Source organism: Myotis nattereri, assembly GCF_964212035.1.
Source record: "Myotis nattereri genome assembly, chromosome: 1".
Classification (NCBI taxonomy): domain Eukaryota; kingdom Metazoa; phylum Chordata; class Mammalia; order Chiroptera; family Vespertilionidae; genus Myotis; species Myotis nattereri.
The window spans coordinates 76,776,333-76,799,436 of record NC_138075.1 but is presented as its reverse complement, the minus strand read 5'-3'; the positions used below and the strand labels follow the sequence as shown (position 1 = coordinate 76,799,436).

Sequence of the window (23,104 nt, the reverse complement as noted above, 5' to 3'; positions counted from 1 at the left end):
ATAAGACATGGTCCCCATTATCAGGAACTTTTTTGTCTCTGCGAAGGAGGAGCTAGGCCACCATGCAGGATTGTGCAGGGTGTACACTGTACATGTTCATTATCAAAAATGATAATATGACAGTTTTCCAGCAGATGGCAGACAAGCATCTTCAGGAGCAGGCAGCGTTTTATAATTTGCACAAGGGAATCATTTGGGCCTTCAGAGGATATGAACAAGAGACTTATCATTTTAGTATAATATTAGATATAAATACTTTTTTTTAAAAATGTTTTATTGATTTTTTTACAGAGAAAGGAGAGGGATAGAGAGAAACATCGATCAGCTGCCTCCTGCACACCCCCCACTGGGGATGTGCCCACAACCAAGGCACATGCCCTTGACTGGAATCGAACCTGGGACCCCTCAGTCCACAGGCCGACGCTCTATCCACTGAGCCAAACCGGCTAGGGCTATAAATACTTTCAAGAAGGTGTAAACAGTGCTGTGGTATTTAAAGGTGAGGGACCAGGTCATCACAAATTGCTCTGTTAAAGGGGCTCGCCTTATGGAGAAGACTTTGAGGGTGGGAAAGATTTCAGCTGGGAGAGAGATTAGGGGTGTTCCAAGTATTTTATCTTAAATATGAGAAAGGGGGGAGGGGATTCAGAACAGAAACACTATGTATAGGTTAATTCATACGTTAATTAGAATAAACTTTACAAAACTTCCTGGGTAAAATTATACTATAAGCTTATTAGCAAGACTGTACTATGAGCTTGGTTAAAGGTATGATTTTTGCCAGTAGTAAGTAAAAGTATCTAAAATACAAGGGAAATTTATAAAATACAATATATTCAAAAACCTCTATCTGCAGTCTCTGAAATGCTGCTAGTATATCATTAAGGCCTGTCAACTTAAGAAACCTTTATCTCTGCCTCAGATTACCCATATTTCCCTCTTATTATTTTGATGTGATTTGATATTAAGGATGGTACCTAAGAAGGAGAAATTTTTCCTGGGGTTACCTACTTTGCTTATTTTTCATTTGTCTTCCCACAACAGGAGTTCTACCATCTTCCTCTGAAGACCTAGCCATCTTGCTCCATGAAGGTCAGGACAATCTGACATGCACTTGTTTCTTGCCTCTTTACCTGAAGAGTAGTCTTCCATTGTGTACATTTTTTTCTTAATAGGGGAGGGGAGGGGAGAGCCAATACCCCCCCTCCCCTTCCCTCCCTATATCTTGGGGGAAGTACCCTCCATTGCTTTCCCAAGATGGCAGACCCCATCATGGATCTGTTTGATGACCCAAATTTATTTGGCCTGGACTCTCTGACTGATGACAGCTTCAACCAGGTCACACAAGACCCCATTGAGGAAGCCCTTGGACTACCAAGCTCTCTGGACTCCTTGGATCAAATGAACCAGGATGGTGGAGGTGGTGATGTGGGGAATCCATCAGCAAGTGACCTGGTCCCCCCACCAGAGGAAACAGCCCCCACAGAACTTCCCAAGGAATCAACAGCTCCAGCTCCAGAATCTTTAACCTTGCATGATTATACCACTCAGCCCATCAGCCAGGAGCAGCCAGCTCAACCTGTCTTACAGACACCAGCGCCAACAGCAGGACTTTTGCAGGTCTCCAAGAACCAGGAGATCCTGAGCCAAGGGAATCCTTTCATGGGTGTCTCTGCCACAGCTGTGTCCTCTAGTAGTCCTGGAGGGCAACCACCTCAGTCAGCCCCTAAGATTGTTATCCTTAAAGCCCCACCGAGCTCCTCAGTCACTGGTGCCCATGTGGCACAAATTCAGGCCCAAGGTATCACCAGCACAGCTCAGCCCCTAGTGGCTGGCACAGCCAATGGTGGAAAAGTCACTTTTACCAAAGTGCTAACCGGCACTCCCCTTCGACCAGGTGTTTCCATTGTCTCTGGTAATACAGTGTTGGCCGCCAAGGTCCCTGGGAACCAGGCTACTGTTCAGCGCATTGTCCAGCCCAGCCGACCAGTAAAGCAGCTGGTCCTACAGCCAGTTAAGGGTTCAGCTCCTGCTGGAAACCCTGGGGCCACAGGGCCCCCACTGAAGCCTGCAGTTACACTGACCTCTACACCTACTCAGGTGACTTGAGTGAAAGGGGGAGGTGAATTTTGGTTTAGTAGAGGGCCCAGCAACTGTGTGAGAGAGAGCACACAGAGCTAGCTCTAGGAAATCCTGAATAAATTCCATCTTTGCTTTTTAAAAATATAAATTTTATTGATTTTTTTTTTTTTTTTTTTTTTTTTTTTTTTTTTTACAGAGAGGAAGGGAGAGGGATAGAGAGTTAGGAACATAGATGAGAGAGAAACATCGATCAGCTGCCTCCTGCACACCCCCTACTGGGGATGTACCTGCAACCAAGGTACATGCCTTGACTGGAATCGATCCTGGGACCCTTGAGTTCGTAGGCCGACGCTCTATCCACTGAGCCAAACCGGTCAGGGCCCATCTTTGTTTTTTATCAGTTAGTGTTAACATCCACGTACTTACTGCTTATCAGGTAGAAGCAGTTAGTGTTAACATTTTTTTGAACCCTTACTACCTATTTACCTAGCTGATACTGAACAGGACAGCTACAGTCCCTCTACTTAACAGAGCTCATGGTCTGCCAGGCCAGACAGATGGCTAGACAAGAATTCACAATAATGTATGATAGAAAGTTTTATGAGGAATATAGGATGCTATGGGAACAAAGAATCATTTTGGGGGAAAATATTTGTAAGACAGACAAGCTATGTGTATCTTTCCCCTGTTCTTATTACTGATTGTCTTCCTCCTGCTTTGCCTATTGAAAAGGCTAGTTTCTATTCTAAGAAAATCGAGGCTCTTGCCTCTGAAAAAAGGGCCAAAGAGTTTTGGGGGCGGGGGCAGTAGTATTAAGATAAGTAGGACCTGTAGAAAGAAACTATTAAGAAGGTGGATTTCAGTTCAATATAGACTTTTGTTCTAAGAGAGTTCCAGAAAGTGGAGTGACTACCTTGGAAGATAACCCTCCTATCGGGTTTTTCAAAAATAGGCTTGATACCTGTGCTACAGAAAAGATTCTGTCAAGACAGGAGGATGAACAAAATGAATTATACTGTGTTCTACCTCTCAGTTTTTACGTTTTTAGGATGAGGAAAACTGCTGTAAATATTTAGGTGTATATTATTCTTTAATGTACTTCTTGCAATTTCCTTTCTTCACTCTAGGGTGAATCGAAACGCATCACCCTGGTCCTCCAGCAGCCACAGTCTGGAGGTCCCCAAGGACATCGGCATGTCGTGCTAGGGAGTCTACCAGGGAAGATAGTGTTACAGGGCAACCAACTAGCAGCCCTGACTCAAGCCAAGAATGCCCAGGGGCAGCCCGCCAAAGTAGTAACTATCCAGCTGCAGGTACAACAGCCACAGCAGAAAATCCAGATCGTACCACAGCCTCCATCATCACAGCCACAGCCCCAGCAGCCACCCTCATCCCAGCCGGTAACGCTCTCCTCTGTGCAGCAGGCTCAGATAATGGGACCGGGACAGAGCCCAGGACAAAGACTTTCAGTACCACTCAAGGTGGTACTTCAGCCACAGGTGAGACTTACATGGTTAGGGAGGAAAATAGACCTCAGTCTCTTGCTAGTACCCTCAGTAACCACTCCTTGGTGAGGGTGGGGGCCAGTCTAGATTCATACCTCTGAACTGAGATGTAGAATTTTATTTCTTTCACCCATGGAAACCTTGTTTTAATTATATTATGGAAAGATTTGAGGGTTATTGTTGGCTTTGGGATAAGGGGTGATTTATCTCATATTTGTCTTTTTTTTTTTAAATATATTTTATTGATTTTTTACAGAGAGGAAGGGAGAGAGACAGAGAGCCAGAAACATCGATGAGAGAGAAACATCGATCAGCTGCCTCCCGCACATCTCCCACTGGGGATATGCCCGCAACCCAGGTACATGCCCTTGACCGGAATCGAACCTGGGACCTTTCAGTCCGCAGGCCGACGCTCTATCCACTGAGCCAAACCGGTCTCGGCTCATATTTGTCTTTGAAGTATTTCATTTACAATCTTTTCCTACTTTTGTGAAATAAAGATGGTTTTAAATATCTTCATTTGAAAGATAAAGAAATAGTCTTAATGAGGCCAAGAGATTATCACTCCTCCCACCCCCCAGGGAGATAAAAGGTAGGCTAAGAGTAGAATTTGAGATTTTTTACTTTAAGTCCAGAGACCAGAATTGGCTATATTGTATGAACATTTTCTAGAGTAATGGAGATGGTTATTGACATTAGGAGCAGGGCTAAAGGATATTGATGTTTAATTTGGCACAATTTTTTTTTATTTTTATTTTTTGTTAATCTTCACCAGATGATATTTTTTCCATTGATTTTAGAGATAGTGGAAAGGAGTGATGGAGGAGAAAAGAGAGAGAAATATTGATGTGAGAGAGACACATTGATTGGTTGCCTCCTGTGTGTGCCCTGACCTGGACCTGACCTGAAAGGGACACACCTGGGGCCAGGGATGAGGCCAGGAATCGAACCTGCAACCCAGATACTTCCCTTGACCAAGAAACAAACCCATGACCCTTCAGTGCCGAGGCTGACACTCTAACCACCGAATCATGCCAGACAGGGCTAACTTGGCACAATTCTGGTTGTTGGTATTTTATTACCCTCTTCCCACACACACAAAAAAAAAAAATTTAAAAAAAAGTGTCCAGATTTAGTGGGATTTGGGTCTGAACCTGATTCTTGAGGAATTAGAGAACTAAAGTTTCTGGCCCATCTGCCTCAGAGCTGTTTTATTTAGCTACAAGCATGTTAACATTTCAGTGTTTTCATTTCTCTAGGCTAGCTCTTCCCAAGGGGCCTCTTCTGGACTTTCTGTAGTTAAAGTCCTGAGTGCCAGTGAAGTGGCAGCTCTGTCCTCACCAGCAAGCTCTGCTCCTCACATGGGGGGCAAGACAGGAATGGAGGAAAACCGCAGGCTGGAGCACCAGAAGAAACAAGAGAAAGCAAATCGGATTGTAGCAGAGGCCATTGCTAGGGCCCGGGCTCGAGGTGAGCAGAATATACCTCGAGTCCTGAATGAGGATGAGTTGCCCAGTGTTCGGCCTGAGGAAGAAGGTGAAAAGAAACGCAGGAAAAAGAGCAGTGGGGAGAGGCTCAAGGAAGAAAAGCCAAAGAAGAGCAAAACATCTGGTACCTCCAAAACCAAGGGCAAGAGTAAGCTGAAGTAAGTACTACCCTTTGGTACTGGGGACATTTGAGGGCAGGGCACTCATTTTTACATTAATGCTGAGGAAATACTTGTGTTTACCAGCAACATAGTTTAAAGTGATCTGTCTGCTGGTTTCTGTCAGAGAAGATAATAAGGCCTTTTCTGTCGTAATGCTTACATGATTTGTTAAACAGAAATTTGCATATTTTGAAAGAGAATCACTAAGGCACAGGAAAAGATCCTTGTGTTTGGGGTTACATTTAAAATCTGTGACTATGTTTTTATATATTCGTCCTGATTTGGCATCACTGTAGTGCGAAGAATTCCTCACTATCCCCCTACCCCCCACATTAGGAAAAGAGCTGCTGAAGACATAGCTGCCCTGTTCTTCATCTCATCTGTGAACTAAATAGAACCTATTGCTGATAGTCTTAAGCAGTGTTGACAGCACCATGCTTGCCATGCATTCTTGTCACACCTAGTGTTCTCTCTTTCATGTCTTCTGGCTTTACTCCTTTCTCCTCAGCTTCTATTCCCTAGGATTTTTCAGCATTTATGGTGAAATTATAATAATGCTTTATATTTGTATATAATATTTTAGCTTTTCAAAAACAAATTTCATGTCTATTATTTTAGTTGATCCTCAACAACTGTCAGACCAGGTATCATCAATGCTTACAAAAGAGGAAACATGCTCAGCTAGTGACAGAACTGGAACTAAAATAAGGCCTTATAATTCTTAGTCTAGTATTCATTTTGCTCTGTTATGCTACTTTGCCTCAGATATTTGTAAATACAGTGGTAGTAAGGATTTGACAAATCTGGTATAAAGGTCAGCCAGTGGTTTAGAAACCCCAAAATCTTTTCCAGACACCCCACAGACTAAAGATCTAGATCCTTCTGTCTGTCTGGAAGCTTTATCTGTAATGGTTTAGATTAATTATATTTTCTTACTCCTTCATTTTCCTTGCCCTCATTGAAAATTATTTTGTTTTTTCCATTTTAGCACCATCACTCCTGTGGTGGGTAAGAAGAGAAAACGTAATACCTCATCTGATAATTCAGATGTAGAAGTCATGCCGGCCCAATCACCCCGGGAAGATGAAGAAAGCAGCATTCAGGTAAAAGAATCCCTAAAGAACTTATAGAAAAATTATGTTTAATTCTGAGAGACGTAGTTACTAAAAGACTATAAGCCTATGTATATTTCAACAGTTTTTCTAATCCAGAGCTAGGCCTAAAAGGTAAAAGAGATGGGACCTGGTCATGATCATGTCTTTTTTTTTTTTTTTTTTTTTTTAATATATTTTATTGATTTTTTACAGAGAGGAAGGGAGAGAGATAGAGAGTTAGAAACATCGATGAGAGAGAACCATCGATCAGCTGCCTCCTGCACATCTCCCACTGGGGATGTGCCCGCAACCCAGGTACATGCCCTTGACCGGAATCGAACCCGGGACCCTTGAGTCCACAGGCCGACGCTCCATCCACTGAGCCAAACCGGTTTCGGCCATGATCATGTCTTTTTAAATGTTCCCTTTTTAGGCAAAAAGCATATTACTGTAAAAATAGCAATATTAATTTCCTTAAATTCTAGTGTTTCAAACACTAAACAAAAGTGAAATTATGTTGCATGATTGTTATCATGGATATGTCCGTACTTTGGTTTCTGTTAGAAGTATCCCTTTTGCCTTACCTTCTCTATACTCAAGGGTTCTGATTCTGAACTAGGGTGCTTAGGCGCAATGTTTTCTTCTACCTTTTGATGATGAGGGGCATTGGAAGGGAATAAAAGAAGCCAGACCAGCAGAACTTTGGTTCTCTATCTCTGATTGTTGCCTTGAGATACCATCTTTGACTCGTTTCCAACCATAGATAGAACCTGGTATTAAGATTCAGGACACTCATGGTAATTCTAAGTAGCTCTTTGGGCCTGGCCCATTTACTTAACTGTATCTGTATTCCTCTTCTGTAAATGGAGATTTGGACTAAACAAATCTTAAGTGCCTCTGTAGCTATTAATATTTATCAGTGCCTCCCCTCTTTCTTAATATACATTCAATACATTGACAAACTGATGTTTGAGCTCTTCTGGGGGAAATTAAGAATAGCCAAGGGAGCATCTGAGATCTTGCTTCTCAGCATGTCGTTAGTTTGGCTCAAATAAATAGTTACAAATATTAAATGTCCATTGGTGTAGAAAAAGTTAAATAAAATTATGAAAACTTTTGTAATAGACCACTGCATGGCAATTAAAAACAATGAAGTAGAGTAGGGTATGCTAATCTGGAAAACTCTCCACATTAAAAGGAAAAGCTAGATGTAGAATAGTGTATATAACGTAGGTATGTCTCCTTTCATTGTTCTTCACATATTGCATTTTTTACAAATTGGAGAAAAGTCCCTCCATCAGCAAAAAGGTTTTGACTTGCTGAAAGAACTCAGGTGATGGTTAGCATTTTTTTTAGCAATATGGTAGTTTTAATGAAAATATCTACTTTTTTTTTGAGATAATGCTATAGTACACTAAGAGAGAGAGAGAGACTGTATACATGTATATGCATCCTTTTTTTTTCTGAAGGATACACACATTTTTAAGAGTATATAATATACTAAGGGGCCAGTGCACGAATTTATGCACCTTGAAAGAAACTGTGGGCTGCGAGGCTGCTTTGGGCACAGGGGTGGGTCTTGGCCCATCCTCCGCGCCCTCACCTGGCCCCTCCTGCCACAGCCCCAGGTCCCATTTGCTGGCAGCCCCACTCCCACCACTGCCGCTCCCATGCACTGACAGTGCCGGGCCCGCTTGCACCTGCTGACAGCGCAGAGTGTTTGGGGCCGGCGCCGTCAGTGGGTGCGAGCAGTGGCTGCTGCCCCAATTGCCCCTCAGGAGCAGGGGGAGGTGGAGAAGCCCTCAGGGGCAATCAAGGCCAGCAGCAGCTGCTTGCACCCTCTGAGCAATCAGGATCTGCACCAGGTGCTGGCAGTGGATGCGAGCAGGGCTGGCACCAGCAGTGGGTGTGAGTGGTGGCTCTGGCACTGGTAGTGTGTGCGAGAGGTAGCTGCCGGCCCCGATTGCCCCTCAGGAGCAGGGGGAGGTGCAGAAGGGGAGGTGGAAAAGCCCTGAGGGCGAGCAGCGGTTCCGGTGCTGGGAGTGGGTGTGAGCAGGGCTGGCGCTGGCAGCAGGTGTGAGCACCCAGTGGGACCCCGGTGCGCGGGGGCAAAGAATTTTTAGTAACTACCAAAGGCTCTCCCCAATGACAGCAACTGGCACCTAGCCTTGGTCTAGTGCCCCTGCTCACCTGCTTCACCATCCTGCCACAGCCAATGCCCTCCATGTTCCGCACACGCCCCCTGGTGGTCAGTGCAAGTCATAGCGACTGGTTGTTCGGTTGTTCCACTGTTCGGTCTATTTGCATATTAGGATGTCGTATATAATAAAAGCCTAATATGCTAAGTTGTCCAGTCAGCTGTTCAACCAATCAAAGCATAATATTCTATTGATATGCTAAGGCTGCTCAACCACTCGCTGTGACATGCACTGACCACCAGGGGGCAGACACTCCAACCAGAAGGTTAGCTTTCTGCCGAGGTCCAGCTGATTGGGACTGAACAAGATGGCTGAACACGCCCTGGAGCCCTCACACCATCCCTCCCTGGCTGGCCAACCTCCTACGTCCCTACCTGGCCCCAATTGTGCAATGATGGGGTCCCTCAGCCTGGCCTGCGCCCTCTTGCAATCCAGGACCCCTTGGGCGATGCCAGAGAGCCAGTTTCAGCTCGATCCTGCAGGCCAGGCCGAGGGACCCTACTGGTGCATGAATTCGTGCACAGGGCCTTTAGTTATATATAGAGATAATCTTTGAGGAAACGCGTTGAAGGCTAAGTGGGTCATGGTTACATAGTTTCAAATTTGTTCTTTGGAATCATGAGGTGTTTTTTTTTAAATTTTTTGACCATTTATTATTTTGTTATTTAGGTTAAAAAAATACACAGGGTGGAGCAGGCAGGCAGAGGGGCTGAGCAGGGATCAGGCAAACAGGCACACAGGCGAGTGGTTAGGAGCCAACGGTCCCGGATTGCGAGAGGCAGTCGGACATCCCCCAAGGGGTCCCTGATTAGAGAGGGTGCAGGCTGGGCTGAGGGTGAACTCTCCTCCCGTGCATGAATTTCATGCATCGGGCCTCTAGTAATAAATAATAATATAAGAATAAACTGTTTCACCTACTCACAACTGTGAGAAAAATGACAGTAGTGCAAAAGAGTAGACACTATCAAAGTCTTCCAGTCTAGATCCCAGCCTCACAGTACCCCAATTCTTTTCCCCAGAGGTAACTGCTGTTACCACTTTTTTCATGTGTTTTTCCCGAAATATTCTTTCTTTTCATGAGCACTCTATTTCTACATCCACTTAATATTAGTATTCCATACCTACTCTTCTGTACTTTGCTTTTATTCCCCCAATACTTCTCAGAAATTGCCCTTTATCTGAAAAGATAGATTTAGCCCATTCTTCTCTCCACCCTCATTTTATTTTAAAACATAGATTATTTAATGAAGTTCCATGTTCCATCACCTCAGAGTTTCCTTAAACCCTCTTGCAGTCAGTCCACCCCTCCCCCATAGGCAACCATTGTTCTGATTTCTATTATCATAGACTAGCTTAGCCTTTTCTTGAACTTCATAATATGTTCTTCTGAGTCTCACTAATTTCAGCATATTTTTGAGACTCGTTAATGTTGTTGAATATATTAGTAGTTCATTCTATTTTTTTCTTAAGAAATATTTTAGTTTCTGTCCATCCTCTTGATGGACATTTGGGTTGTTTCCAGTTTGGTGCTATTATGTGCCATGTCCCTCAATGACAGATGGCACCCCTGGAGCTATTATGAATAAAACTTCCATGAACATCTAAGTCTAAGTATTTTGTGGATACAGGTTTGCATATCTCATAGCTAAATACCTGGGAATGGAATAGACTGTAGGGTAAACATATGATCATATCCTATATAATCCTATATAATAAAAGGGTAATATGCAAATAGACCAAATGACAGAACAACCAAACAACCAATCAAAGCGTAATATGCTCATGATATGGTAAGGCTGCTCAACCGCTGCTATGATGTACACTGACCACCAGGGGGCAGACAGTCGATGGATCTGCTAGTCGCTATAACATGCACTGACCACCAGGGAGCAGATGCTCCGACTGGTAGGTTAGCTTGCTACTGGGGTCTGGCCGATCGGGACTGAGCAAGATGGGCGGGACACTCCCTGGAGCCCTCCCGCAGCCCCTCCCCGGCCCAATTGTGCACTGGTGGGGTCCCTCAGCCTGGCCTGCACCCTCTCGCAACCTGGGACCCCTTGGGGGATGTCAGAAAACTGTTTCAGCCTGATCCCACAGGTCACTCCGCTTGGGAGGGCGCTGGATGCAGGGCTCATGGCTGGTGAGTGCTGCTGCAGCAGCACAAGCCTCTCCCAATCGGGACTGATTGGGCATGAGCCACTGTGGCCGGCACAGTGGGGCCAGGATGAGCGGGACCAGCAGGTAGGAGCTGCAGGCGGCATTGGGCCGTGGGTTTCGGCCTGATCCCTGCAGGCCACCCAGAAGGACCCCACCCGTGCATGAATTTGTGCACTGGTCCTCTAGTAACTTTATAAGAATTTACCAGCTTCCAAAGTGATTGTGTCATTTTACACTTTCACTAGTAATGAGAGTTCCACTTCCACATCTTCAACATTTGGTATTATAAATGTACCCCATTCTTTTTAAATAGTTTAATAGTGTTCCATTTGTTTATTATTTTATTTTTATTGTTAACGCTATTACAGATGTCCCCACCTCCTCCCAGACCCCACACTCCTCCCTCTGGCCCTCACAACACAGTTGTCTGTGTTTATGAGTTATGCATATATATTATTGACTATTGTCTTTACCTTTTTTTCATTCAGTATGCCCCACCCATTTCCTCTCTCAAATCTGTCAGTCTGTTCCATGTACCCATGCTTCTGGTTCTATTTTGTTCCTCATTTTATTTTGTTCATTAAATTAAATTCCACATATAAGTGAGATCAAATGATATTTGTCTTTCTCTGACTGGCTTATTTTGCTTAGCATAATAATCTCCAGGTCAATCCATATTGTCGCAAAGGATAAGAGTTCTTTTTGTAGCCATATAGTATTCCATTGTGTATATGTACCACAGCTTTTCTATCCATTCTTGTGTTGATGGGCACTTGGGCTATTTCCAGTCTTGGCTTTTGTAAATAATGCTGCTATGAACACAGGAGTGCATATATTCTTTCTGATTAGTGTTTTGGGATTCTTAGGATGTATTCCCAGAAGTGGGATCGCTGAGTCAAAAGGCAGTTCTTTTAATTTTTTGAGAAACTCCATATTGTTTTCCACAATGGCTGCATCAGTCTGCATTCCTACCACAGCGCACTAAGGCTTCTTTTCTCCACATCCACACTTGTTTATTGATTTCTTTTTTATTATTATTGTTTTATTTTTGATTAATTAAATCTTTATTGTTCAGATTATTACATTTGTTCCTCTTTTTTTCCCCCATAACTCCCCTCCACCCAGCTCCCACCCCACCCTCCTCCCTCGCTCCCCACCCATTGTGCTCATCCATAGGTGCACGATTTTTGTCCAGTCTCTTCCCTCACCCCCACACCCCTTTACCCCCCAAGAATAGTCAGTCTACTCCCTTTCTATGCCCCTGATTCTATTATAATCACCAGTTCATTCTGTTCATCAGATTATTCACTTGATTTTCAGATTCACTTGTTGATAGATGTGTATTTGTTGTTCATAATTTGTATCTTTACCTTTTTCTTCTTCCTCTTCTTAAAGGATACCTTTCAGCATTTCATTTATTACTGGTTGGTGGTGATGAACTCCTTTAGCTTTTTCTTATCTGTGAAGCTCTTTATCTGACCTTCAATTCTGAATGATAGTTTTGCTGGATAAAGTAATCTTGGTTGTAGGTTCTTGGCATTCATCACTTTGAATATTTCTTGCCACTCCCTTCTGGCCTGCAAAGTTTCTGTTGAGAAATCAGCTAACAGTCATATGGGTTCTCCCTTGTATGTAACTGACTTTCTTTCTCTTGCTGCTTTTAAGAGTCTCTCTTTGTCTTTTGCTCTTGGCATTTTAATGATGATGTGTCTTGGTGTGGTCCTCTTTGGATTCCTTTTGTTTGGGGTTCTCTGCGCTTCCTGGACTTGTAAGTCTATTTCTTTCACCAGGTATGGGAAGTTTTCTGTCATTATTTCTTCAAATAGCTTTTCAATATCTTGCTCTCACTCTTCTTCTGGCACCCCTATAATTCGGATGTTGGTACGCTTGACGCTATCCCAGAGGCTCCTTACACTATCTTCGTATTTTTGGAATCTTTTTTCATTTTGCTTTTCCGGTTGGGTGTGTTTTGCTTCTTCGTATTTCAAATCGTTGACTTGATTCTTGCGCTCCTCTAGTCTGCTGTTGGGATTCTGTATAATATTCTTTATTTCAGTCAGTGTTTGCTTAATTTCTAGTTGGTCCTTTATCATAACCTCGGGGGTCTCATTAGATTTCTTGTAGGTCTCATTAAGTTTATTGGCAGTTTCTAGAAAATTCTTGAAAAACCTTAAAAGTGTGGTTTTGGCCAAAACCGATTTGGCTCAGTGGATAGAGCGTCGGCCTGCGGACTGAAGGGTCCCAGGTTCGATTCCGGTCAAGGGCATGTACCTTGGTTGCGGGCACATCCCCAGTGGGGAGTGTGCAGGAGGCACCTGATCGATGTTTCTCTCTCATCGATGTTTCTAACTCTCTATCTCTCTCCCTTCCTCTCTGTAAAAACTCAATAAAATATATTTAAAAAAAAAAAAAAGTGTGGTTTTGAACTCTATATCCAGTAGTTTGCTTTCCTCCATTTCTGTCATTTGTGTCCTTTTTCTTTTTCTCTGCATTTTTTATGCTTCCCTGTGTTGATACAGTGGTTTTCTGTTCTAAGTGTCCTCTAGGGCCCAGTGGTTCAGCCTCCCCAGTTACCTGAGGAGGACACTCTTGGTGCACCCCCTTGTGGTCTTTGTGCACAGTTTTGTTGTACTTAAGCCTTGATTGTTGTAGGTATCACTGAGAGGAATTGACCTCCAGGCCAATTGGCTGTGAGAATCAGCTGTGTCTTGTTTGTTGATTTCTTGATGATCGCCATTCTTACAGGTGTGAGGTGATATGCCTTTGTAGCTTTAATTTGCATCTCTCTGATAATTCGTGACTTTGGGCACTTTTTTTATGTCTACTGGCCATTTGTATGTCCTCTTTAGAGAAGTGTCTATTCAAGTTCTTTGCCTATTTTCTAATTGGATTGTTTGTCTTCTGGGTGTTGAGTTTTATAAGTTGTATCATATGTATCATTGGCGAATATGTCCTCCCATATATGTTCTCTTTTCATTTTATTCTGCAAAAGCTTTTTCTTTGATGTAGGCCTGTGTGTTTATTTTTTTGCCTTCATTTCCCTTACCCTAGGAGACGTATTGGCAAAAATATTGCTACGAAAGATGTCAGAAATTTTACTGCCTGTGTCTTCTAGGATTTTTATGTGTTTTTTTTTTAACTTACATTTAAGTCTTTTATCCATTTTGAGTCCAGATCATCTGAGGTCTGTGCTCCAGGAATGTTGCTTGTGGGTTATGTGCACCCCCAGTTGTAGTTGTGTCTTGTTGACAGTATTCCATTTTTTGACTATGCCATAATTTGTTTAACCAATTCTCTAGTTTTCCATAAGTAATGTTACAAAATTTGTACACATGTACAAATTCATCTGTAGGGTAATATTTTTGAAGTGGAATTGCTGGATCAAAGGATATTGTCAAATTTTCTTCTATAGAGGCCATGCCCATGTATACTCTCACTAACAGTGTATGAATTCCTGTGCACCTCTGGGTTGCTGGTTTGATTCACAGTCAGGGCACATGCCCTCGTTGTGGGCTCAGTCCCCCATAGGGGGCATTCAGGAGGCAGCCGATCGATGTTGCACTCCCACATCAATGTTTCTCTCTCTCTCCCTTCCTCTCTAAGAATCAACTTAAAAATCTTTAAAAAATAAAATGAGATCCCTATAAAAAATTCTTTATTCTTAGGAAACGTATCATATAGTATTTTCTGCATCAGTTTTTTTCTTTAAATATATATATTTTTATTTTAGAAAGGGAGGGAAAGGGAGAGATAGAAACATCAATGATGCTAGAGGATCATTGACTGGCTGCCTCCTACATGCCCCTTACTGGGGATGGAGCCTGCAACCTGGGTATGTCCCCTGAATGGGAACTGTGACCTCCAGTTCATAGGTTGACAGTCAACCACCAAGCCACACTGGCTGGGCTGCATCAGTTTTATTATTTGTCTCAACTTTGTTTATAATGGATTATATAGAAATGTGTCTCTGTTTCACTGTTAAATCTTCGATCCTTTTGTAATTTTTTTCTTCCATCCTAGATGCTAGCCATTTGTTTTCAATCCCATTTATAAAATATCTACTTTTGCCTCACTGATTAGAAGTGTTATTTTTACCATGTTCTTAATCCCCATAAATATTTTAGTCTAATTTGGGCACTATTTAATTGACTTGTTTATCTCTCCTTGGAAAGGTAGCAAGCTTTGTTATTAGTATAGCTTTATATTGTCCTTAATATCTGCTAAGGCCCCTTAGTACTTTTTCATATTTTTCCTGCTTACTCTTAAATGTTTATTTCTCCATTTGAATTTCAGAATCAACTTGTCTCATTAAAAATTTTATTAATCTTATTTTGTCAAATTTATGTTGTTAGGGAGAATTAAGTGTTCTTTTTCCAGAATAGTATGTATTACTATTTATTCAAGTCTTCTCTGCGTCTTCCTATAATGTTTTAAAGTTTTAATCGTATAGATTTTATGTATTTTTACTAAATTTTATCCTGTAGATAATCTTTCTTTCATAGATTCATTATATTTTCTGGTTGTGTCTATGTAGGAATGCTATTAATGGACGCAGACAATAGGGGGTGAGGTTGAGGGCAGGATTTGGGGGATGGGGGGCAATGGAAGGATAAGGACACATTTGTAATACCTTAATCAATAAAGGGGGGGAAAAGTTCAGCCTTACTTATATCTTAAAGTTTTGGATCCTATTATTTCCCAGTTAAATAAAATCCCAAAACTCCAAAGTAAAAAAAACAAACAAAAAAAACCTGATTTTATGCCAAGCAAGTTTGCTCAATTTCAGAAGTTCTGCTTATAGTAACTCATTTGATTCATTTGTGTTTTCAAGTGATAGAGTTATGATTTAAAAATAATACTTTTATTTCTCCACATTTATTTGTTTGTTGTTAATCCTCACCCCAGAATATTTTTCCATTGGTTTTTAGAGAGAGTGGAAGGGAGGGGGAGAGACAGAGAGAAAAACTTCGATGTGAGAGAGACATCAATTGGTTGCCTTCCGCACATGCCTGGATCAGGGCAGTGGATCAAGCCTGCAACCGAGGTATGTGCCCTCGACTGGAATCGAACCCACAACCCTTTAGTCCTCAGGCCAACGCTCTATCCATTGAGCCAAACTAGCTAGGGCCCCTTTTCTTTCTTCTTCTTTTTTAATTTAATATAATTTATTGATTTTTTACAGAGAGAAAGGGAGAGGGATAGGGAGTTAGAAACATCGATCACCTGCCTCCTGCACACTCCCCACTGGGGATGTGCCCGCAACCAAGGTACATGCCCTTGACTGGAATTGAACCCAGAACCCTTGAGTCCGCAGGCCGACACTCTGTCCACTGAGCCTAACCGGTCAGGGCTCTTCTTTCTTTAATTCTCACCCAAGGAGTGAGGGTATTTTTTTCATTGATTTTTAGAGTACAGTGGAAGAAGGAAGGAGGGGAGAGAGACACACACATCCATCTCTGTGAGAGAGGCACATTGATTGCCTCCCACACGTGCCTCACTAAGGGGAGGATCAGGTCTGCAACCCAGGTACAAGCCCTTCACTGGGAAGCAAACCCTCAACTCTCCTCTGCATGGGCTGATGCTCTAACCACTGAGAAAACCAGCCAGAGCAATTTTTCCCAGTTTTTTTTTTTTTTTTATCATGATCTTTCAAGTATTGCTTAAATTATTTAATTTAAAATTTTTTTTTATCTCCTGGCTGGCGTGGCTCAGTGGTTGAACATCAACCTATGAACCAGGAGGCCACAGTTCAACTTCCGGTCAGGGCACATACCTGGTTTGTGGGCTCGATCCCCAGTGGGGAGCATGCAGGAGGCAGCTGATCAATGATTCTTCCTAATCATTGATGTTTCTATCTCTCTCTCCCTCTCCCTTTCTCTCTGAAATCAAAAATATATTTAAAAAATTTTTTATCAACCACTTGAAAGAATATGGTCAATCTAAAATATATTGATATGGAGAACACATGTAAGAAACATTGTTAACTAGAAAAATAAACAGGAGAACAATACATATGATTCTATTTAATAAAACAAAAACACTTTAAAATTAAAACTAAGAAACAAAATATTCCTTTTGTATCTTTGCACATCAGGGTTGTTCCTGGCATGAAGTACATTATACCCTGCAGACTAAGAGTCCTGTTTCATTTCCCAAAGCATTTTGCCAGTAATTCCCAGGTTTCTTTCAGTTTGATTCTGGTTCTTTGATAAAGCAATTCAGCAAAATATTATACTATATTCAGTACATCGAACAAAATTCATGGTTTGACAAATAAGCTTTTTATCTTCCTTTGGTTTGATTTTTTTCATGGGATTTTGAAGTCAAATTTAAGTATGACAATGAGCAAATAATTTTAAAGGTAATTTAATAATTTTTGCCTTTATAGAAGAGACGCTCAAACCGTCAGGTTAAGCGAAAAAAATACACAGAAGATCTGGATATAAAGATCACAGATGATGAAGAAGAAGAAGAAGTGGATGTAACCGGTCCAATAAAAACTGAGCCTATCCTTCCTGAACCAGTGCAGGAACCAGATGGCGAGACTTTGCCTTCCATGCAGTTCTTTGTGGTAAGCTGTCTACTTAAGCAGTGTGTCAGGTTTGTCTAGCTGCTTGCTCACACTCTCTATTGACTGCACCTTCTGCTACAGGAGAATCCCAGTGAAGAAGATGCAGCCATTGTGGACAAAGTGCTTTCTATGCGGATTGTGAAGAAGGAGGTGAGGCCTCTATCTTCTTTTTTTTTGTAATTAAATTTATTGGGTTATAACAATGTATAAATTTCAGGTGTACCGTTCTATAATCTGTATATTGCATCATCCATACATTGTATTGTATGCTCAACACCCAAAGTCTAGTCTCCTTCTATCGCTATATACTTGACCCACTTCACCCTCTTCAACCTCTCCCTTTGCCCTTCTCTGCTGGTAACTACCATACTGTTGTCTGTGTCTATGACTTTATTTGTTGCTTTCTGTTTCATATCCCACATATGAGGATCTTGCCCTTTTCTGTCTGACTTATTTCGCTTTGCATGATACTTATCCCATATGGAAGCCTCTATCTGTCAACCAGTATTACATTCACAGGCTTTATTTAATGAGCACCTTTGGATGTCAGGATAATTGCTACAGTGTTGTTACAAGAAATGATCGGGGAATGTTAGTTCGAAAATAGGAACTGTCTTATTGCCTCTTCTTTTGCTTCTCTGTTTTTAATGGGTAAAGGCTTATTTTTTTCCTATCACGCCTTTAGTATTGAAGTACCAGGTTAGTTTTTTAATCCCTCAGTCAATAATATATTCTGGGAGCATTGATAGGAAGTTCTACCATGTATGGTTAAAATGAAAGGTTCTTTCTTTAACCAAGTACTAATAACTGTAAATTTTTTCTTCCCAGCTTCCTTCTGGACAATATACTGAAGCTGAAGAATTCTTTGTCAAGTACAAGAACTAGTATGTGATCTGTGCAAAAAGCTTTTTACCCCAAACTCCACAGGGTTGTAAAAAGTTCTCCTGTATAGTCTATCCTGGGTGGGAATGTGTCTCTTTTTTATAGTCTCCTAGCCCAAATTATTTTTAGTGAGGAAAAGTGGGTATTCAGAGAGAAGTTTAGGAAATGACATGACTGTTATGGTTTCCCGGCAGGAAGGTGGGATGAGGGTGGTTTCTGATCCTCCTTGATACTCAAAGTGTAATCCATGGATCAGCAGAATTAGCATCATTTGGGTGCTTGTTAGAAATGGGAACTTTTAAGCCCTCTTCAGACCAGGTTGTTTGTGTTCTGCAAATGCAAGTTTAAGAGCATATCTCTGATTTAAGCTTGTAGTCATTATGTCGGCTTCTTGCTAATCTCCAAATCTCAAATAACAGCCTGTCAGCTCCCCTTTTTTGCACGACGATTGACTATTTCCATCCCCTTCAGTTCCTATCTGCACTGTGAATGGGCTACCATCTCCCAACTAGAGAAAGATAAGAGGATCCATCAAAAACTAAAGCGCTTCAAAACCAAAATGGCTCAGATGAGACACTTCTTCCATGAGGTAATTAGGAATAGGTATTGCCTACTTATTTTATAGAAACATAAATTACTGGGGTTATCAGCCTTGACTGGTTCTTTAAAAGACTTACAGTTGCTTTGTATACATGAGTATATGCATTGGATTTTGAACTTTCCTTAATTTTCCCATGCAGAGTTTGGCCAGGTCTAAATATGGTCGTCTAATTATAGGGTATTTTAATATTGACTTGCTTAGTAGTCATGAAGTATTTTCAACACAGATGATAAACCAGCCCCTGGTCTACTTGAGGCATTCTTATATCTATAATGCTGGTCTTCAGCAGTTGATGGTATCGGTAGCCGTAAGCAACCATATCATTAAGAGACTGCATTTATTTTCTCAAATTTCTAATCCAGTATAACTAGAAATATTGATAAAGGAACTTTAATTTCCCATATATAGTGTTACTACTAAACACTGGAGCATGCGTAACGGTCTCTTTAGCCATATTTAGCTCTCCGTTTTGTTTTGAAAGTTTTTGTACATATCCCTTTGCCAAACTGGGATTTTTCATCTTTATATATGTATATAGAGTACTAAGTGCCTTGAGAGAAAGAATTATTTTTCACAAAGCTTCTTAGAGATAAACGGGATAAGGTCCAGTAAAAAAAAGATTGAGAGACGGAATAATGTGTAGTTTTAGCTAAAAAACAGTTCTGACTGAATATATCTGATGAAGTTAACTTTATACCTCCAGGTTTGCCCATAAATGGATTATTTTCCACATTACCTAGGGCAAGTAGGACCATGCAGGCTTTATAATTTCTTTTTACATGAAAATATTAATAATTGGGTTGCGTTTTTCAACCATGTTCTTTTAAAGCCTAATTTGTGAAATGTACAATGGAGCTAATCCCATTCCAGCTGGTGTTAGATGTACAGTTTGTGACCATTGAACCGAGCTCTACTAACTCAGATGCCATTTAAATCTGCCTTTTATAGGTAGGCGTTTAATCAGATTAGTCATTCATTTATTCATCATTTATTATGTGCTAGTCACTATGGTAGACAAACCAGGCAAGGCCTGTGTTTGCATGCACCTCACTGTCTGGGGAGGGAGATTAAAAAATAACTCAAGTTGTGGTAAGTGCTAGGAAATAAAGAAGGAGGTGATGAATTGGAGATGCCATGTATTTAGAATTCTTAGAAAGTTCAAGTAGGAAGGAGAACAGAAAAATAGGTGCAGGGGGATGTGGAGTCAAAAGAAGTCTTTTTAAGCTGTCAAATGGAACATATTTGTGTGTTTATGGGAATGATACAGTAGAGAGAGATTCCTGAAAAGTTGAGAAGGGATTAAACCAAAGCATATATGGAGAGAATGGCCTGTGTTAGGGAGAAGAGATGCTATTGGTAATAAATAGGCAAGAAGGTGTATGCAGACACAGGTAGGTTTATAAGATTTGATATGAAAATGTGGAACTTCCTTTTGATCTTATTGTTGGGTTTCCTAACTTCTCTAGGATGAAGAGCCCTTCAATCCAGACTACGTAGAGGTAGACAGGATATTGGATGAATCTCACAGTATTGACAAGGACAATGGGGAGGTGAGTTGGGTCATAGAGGAACATGAAAGGCCTCTTAAAGATTTCTGCTGGTCTGCTTGTCCTTTGTTTATTTTTCAGAAAAATCCCTTAGATGGAAAAGGTATTTCGCATTTTTTTCAGAGGGATTCTTAGAATGATATTGGGAAGGAAAGGGAGTAAAGAGAGAGACTAAAAGGAAAGATTTCCATAAAGTTACTAGTATACATACATTATAAGTACTAGGAGCTATGTTTACAAGTATTCATTAACCTTGTTCTCATTTTCTCAGATTTTATATGGGAGATCCTCAACATTCACTTGGGGGTGAGAGGTCAGGGGGAGGGATACTTCACAGAGATCTAAATTTATGAATTAAAAATACTTATACAGGCTAATAGCTTTCTCTGTGTTGTTGAGAGAGCTATTTATTTCCTGAGCTTACCATCAGTTAAATGCATTTTCATTTATTATTAAAACAGATCTACTGCATTTGAATCTGTCCCTTTAAAATGATGGTGGAGTCCCACTTCCACAGATTCATATTTGGTAGGTCTAAGATGGGATACAGTGATCTGTATTTTTAAGTTGGTTCTCCAATGGGTTCTCATGTATAGCTCGATTTGGGAATCACTGCACTAAAGCTTTTTTAGATTGGGGAGCAGATTTTTCTTTTTTTTAAAAATATATTTTATTGAGTTTCTACAGAGAGGAAAGGAGAGAGATAGAGAGTTAGAAACATCAATGAGAGAGAAACATCGACCAGCTGCCTCCTGCACACTCCCCACTGGGGATGTGCCCGCAACCAAGGTACATGCCCTTGACCGGAATCGAACCTGGGACCTTTCAGTCGCAGGCCGACGCTCTATCCACTGAGCCAAACCGGTTTCGGCTGGGGAGCAGATTTTAAATACGCTAAAACACTTGCTAGTATAGATTTATAAATCACCTTTTTCGTTTTTCCAAATAAGAGTCATAGAGATCTAAGCCACCATTGAATTCAGCATTCTCTCATTTAAATTTATTTTAAACTTATTTAGGCTGTGACTAACCACTTCCTTATAACTTCATTTTCTTTTCACTTTAAGTAGTAGTTGTTGGTTTGGTTTTGTAGGTCCATATTTCATAAAATTTTTATCACATCTGACATTTATGAGATGAGTAGAAAACAACAGAATCTTGTTAAGCTATCAGTACTGAGTGGTGAACTGGGCTCATCCTTATAGAACCTAAAAGTCAGAGTCTTCCCACTATAAAATACTAAGTTTATTTTATAAGCCTTCAGGGTCACTTAGGTAGACCTTAGATATCTAAGGCCTATTACAATTCCATATGTCTTTAAATCATAACAAGCATTTCTGGGATCACATATATTCTGCTTTTTTGGGTTGGAGTGGGAGTTATTGTTTTTTATTTGTGGGAGGTGAGTGGGAACAGACCAATTATCAAAACAGGTTAGTTATTATTATCCTAGTGACTGGTTTCGTGTGAGACCCGGGACTCCTCCCCTTCTCCCCCCTTCCTCCTCCACCACGGGACGGCCCCGAGTCCTGGAGTGCCACCCTGATGAGCTGCATCCGAGCTGTGTGCAGCAGCCACCGGGTCCGGCCCCCGTGGCATGCATGTGGGACCGCGGAAACCCCGGCAGAAGCCGCATGAAGCAGCCACCGGAACCCCGGTGCCCCCGTGGGGCCACAGAAACCCCAGTGGAAGCTGCTGCCGGCCTTGCCCCTGCTGTGCATGCCACCATCTTGTGACGGTGTTATGGTGTGAGGGCAATTTCCATATTACCTCTTGATTATGTAGGCTTTTCAGGAGGTTGACCTTCTCCGCCTTGTTCTCTGCCACTATACTTACCCTTCCAAAGTAATTGGCTTTTGATTAGATCCCTTTGTAATGTGTTGCAGTGAGCATGACAGATGAAAATATTTTAGTATGCTGGTACTGTAATTTATGCTCCCAATATTGAATAATAGCATTCTTTGTACCCATTATTCCCCTCTCCAAAGTCAGTTTAATTTATCATCCTTTTTACATTACCTCATAGTAGAAATAAATCTATCTCTATAAAACCCTAATATGCAAATAGACTAAACGACAGAACAACCTGTCACTATAATGTGCACTGACCACCAGGGGGCAGACGCTCAACACAAAGCTGTCCCCAGCCCATAGGCCCCAACTGATGGCGGCAGGGGGTGGCGCCAGACCAGCCAAGGTGGGAGCGAACAGGGCTCCCCCCCCCCCCCCCCCCCAGTTGCCCTGCCGGTTGCCTCGTGGGGCCAGCAAGCGGGCGGCACCAGGCCAGCCAAGGCGAGTGCGAGCAGTATCCCCAATCACTGCCAGTCGCCCAACAGATCAGCCCTGATCGCCGGCCAGGCCTAGGGACCATACCCATGCACGAATTTCATGCACCAGCCCTCTAGTATTACAATAAATATTAAAGTCCATGGATAAGTAAGGCATGATGTTGGAAATATGTGACCTGGACAAGTGGCTTTACATAGAAAATGACCTGTGAGCCTTAGCCAGTTTGGCTCAGCGGAAAGAGTGTCAACTGGGGACTGAAGGGTTCTGGGTTCGATTGTAGTCAAGGGCATGTACCTAGGTTGCAGGCTTGATCCCCAGTCCTGGTTAAGGCATGTGTGAAGACAACCAATCGATATGTCTCTCTTACATCAATGTTTCTCTCTCTGTCTCTCTCTCCCTTCCATTCTCTCTCAAAACCAATGGGAAAATATCCTCAGGTGAGGATTTAAAAAAAAAAAAGAAAGAAAATGACCTGTGAGTCAGTACAATAAAGAAAAAGGTATAAGAGTAACTAGATTAACTCTAGGGAT

The 23,104-nt window shown here is 41.7% G+C and overlaps 1 protein-coding gene across 1 annotated transcript in view; it reads left to right on the top strand.

The window, feature by feature from the left end:
• Window positions 1-23,104, top strand: part of CHD8 (chromodomain helicase DNA binding protein 8) — a 52,247-nt gene that overhangs the window by 4,628 nt on the left and 24,515 nt on the right. Inside the window, exons 2-10 of the mRNA XM_081108648.1 lie at window positions 1,045-2,100; window positions 3,210-3,581; window positions 4,847-5,232; window positions 6,224-6,338; window positions 17,073-17,255; window positions 17,337-17,405; window positions 18,084-18,139; window positions 18,609-18,726; window positions 20,205-20,288. Coding sequence (XP_080964774.1) covers window positions 1,258-2,100; window positions 3,210-3,581; window positions 4,847-5,232; window positions 6,224-6,338; window positions 17,073-17,255; window positions 17,337-17,405; window positions 18,084-18,139; window positions 18,609-18,726; window positions 20,205-20,288 — 2,226 coding nt within the window. The 5' untranslated portion in view covers window positions 1,045-1,257. The remainder of the gene's footprint in view (window positions 1-1,044; window positions 2,101-3,209; window positions 3,582-4,846; window positions 5,233-6,223; window positions 6,339-17,072; window positions 17,256-17,336; window positions 17,406-18,083; window positions 18,140-18,608; window positions 18,727-20,204; window positions 20,289-23,104) is intronic.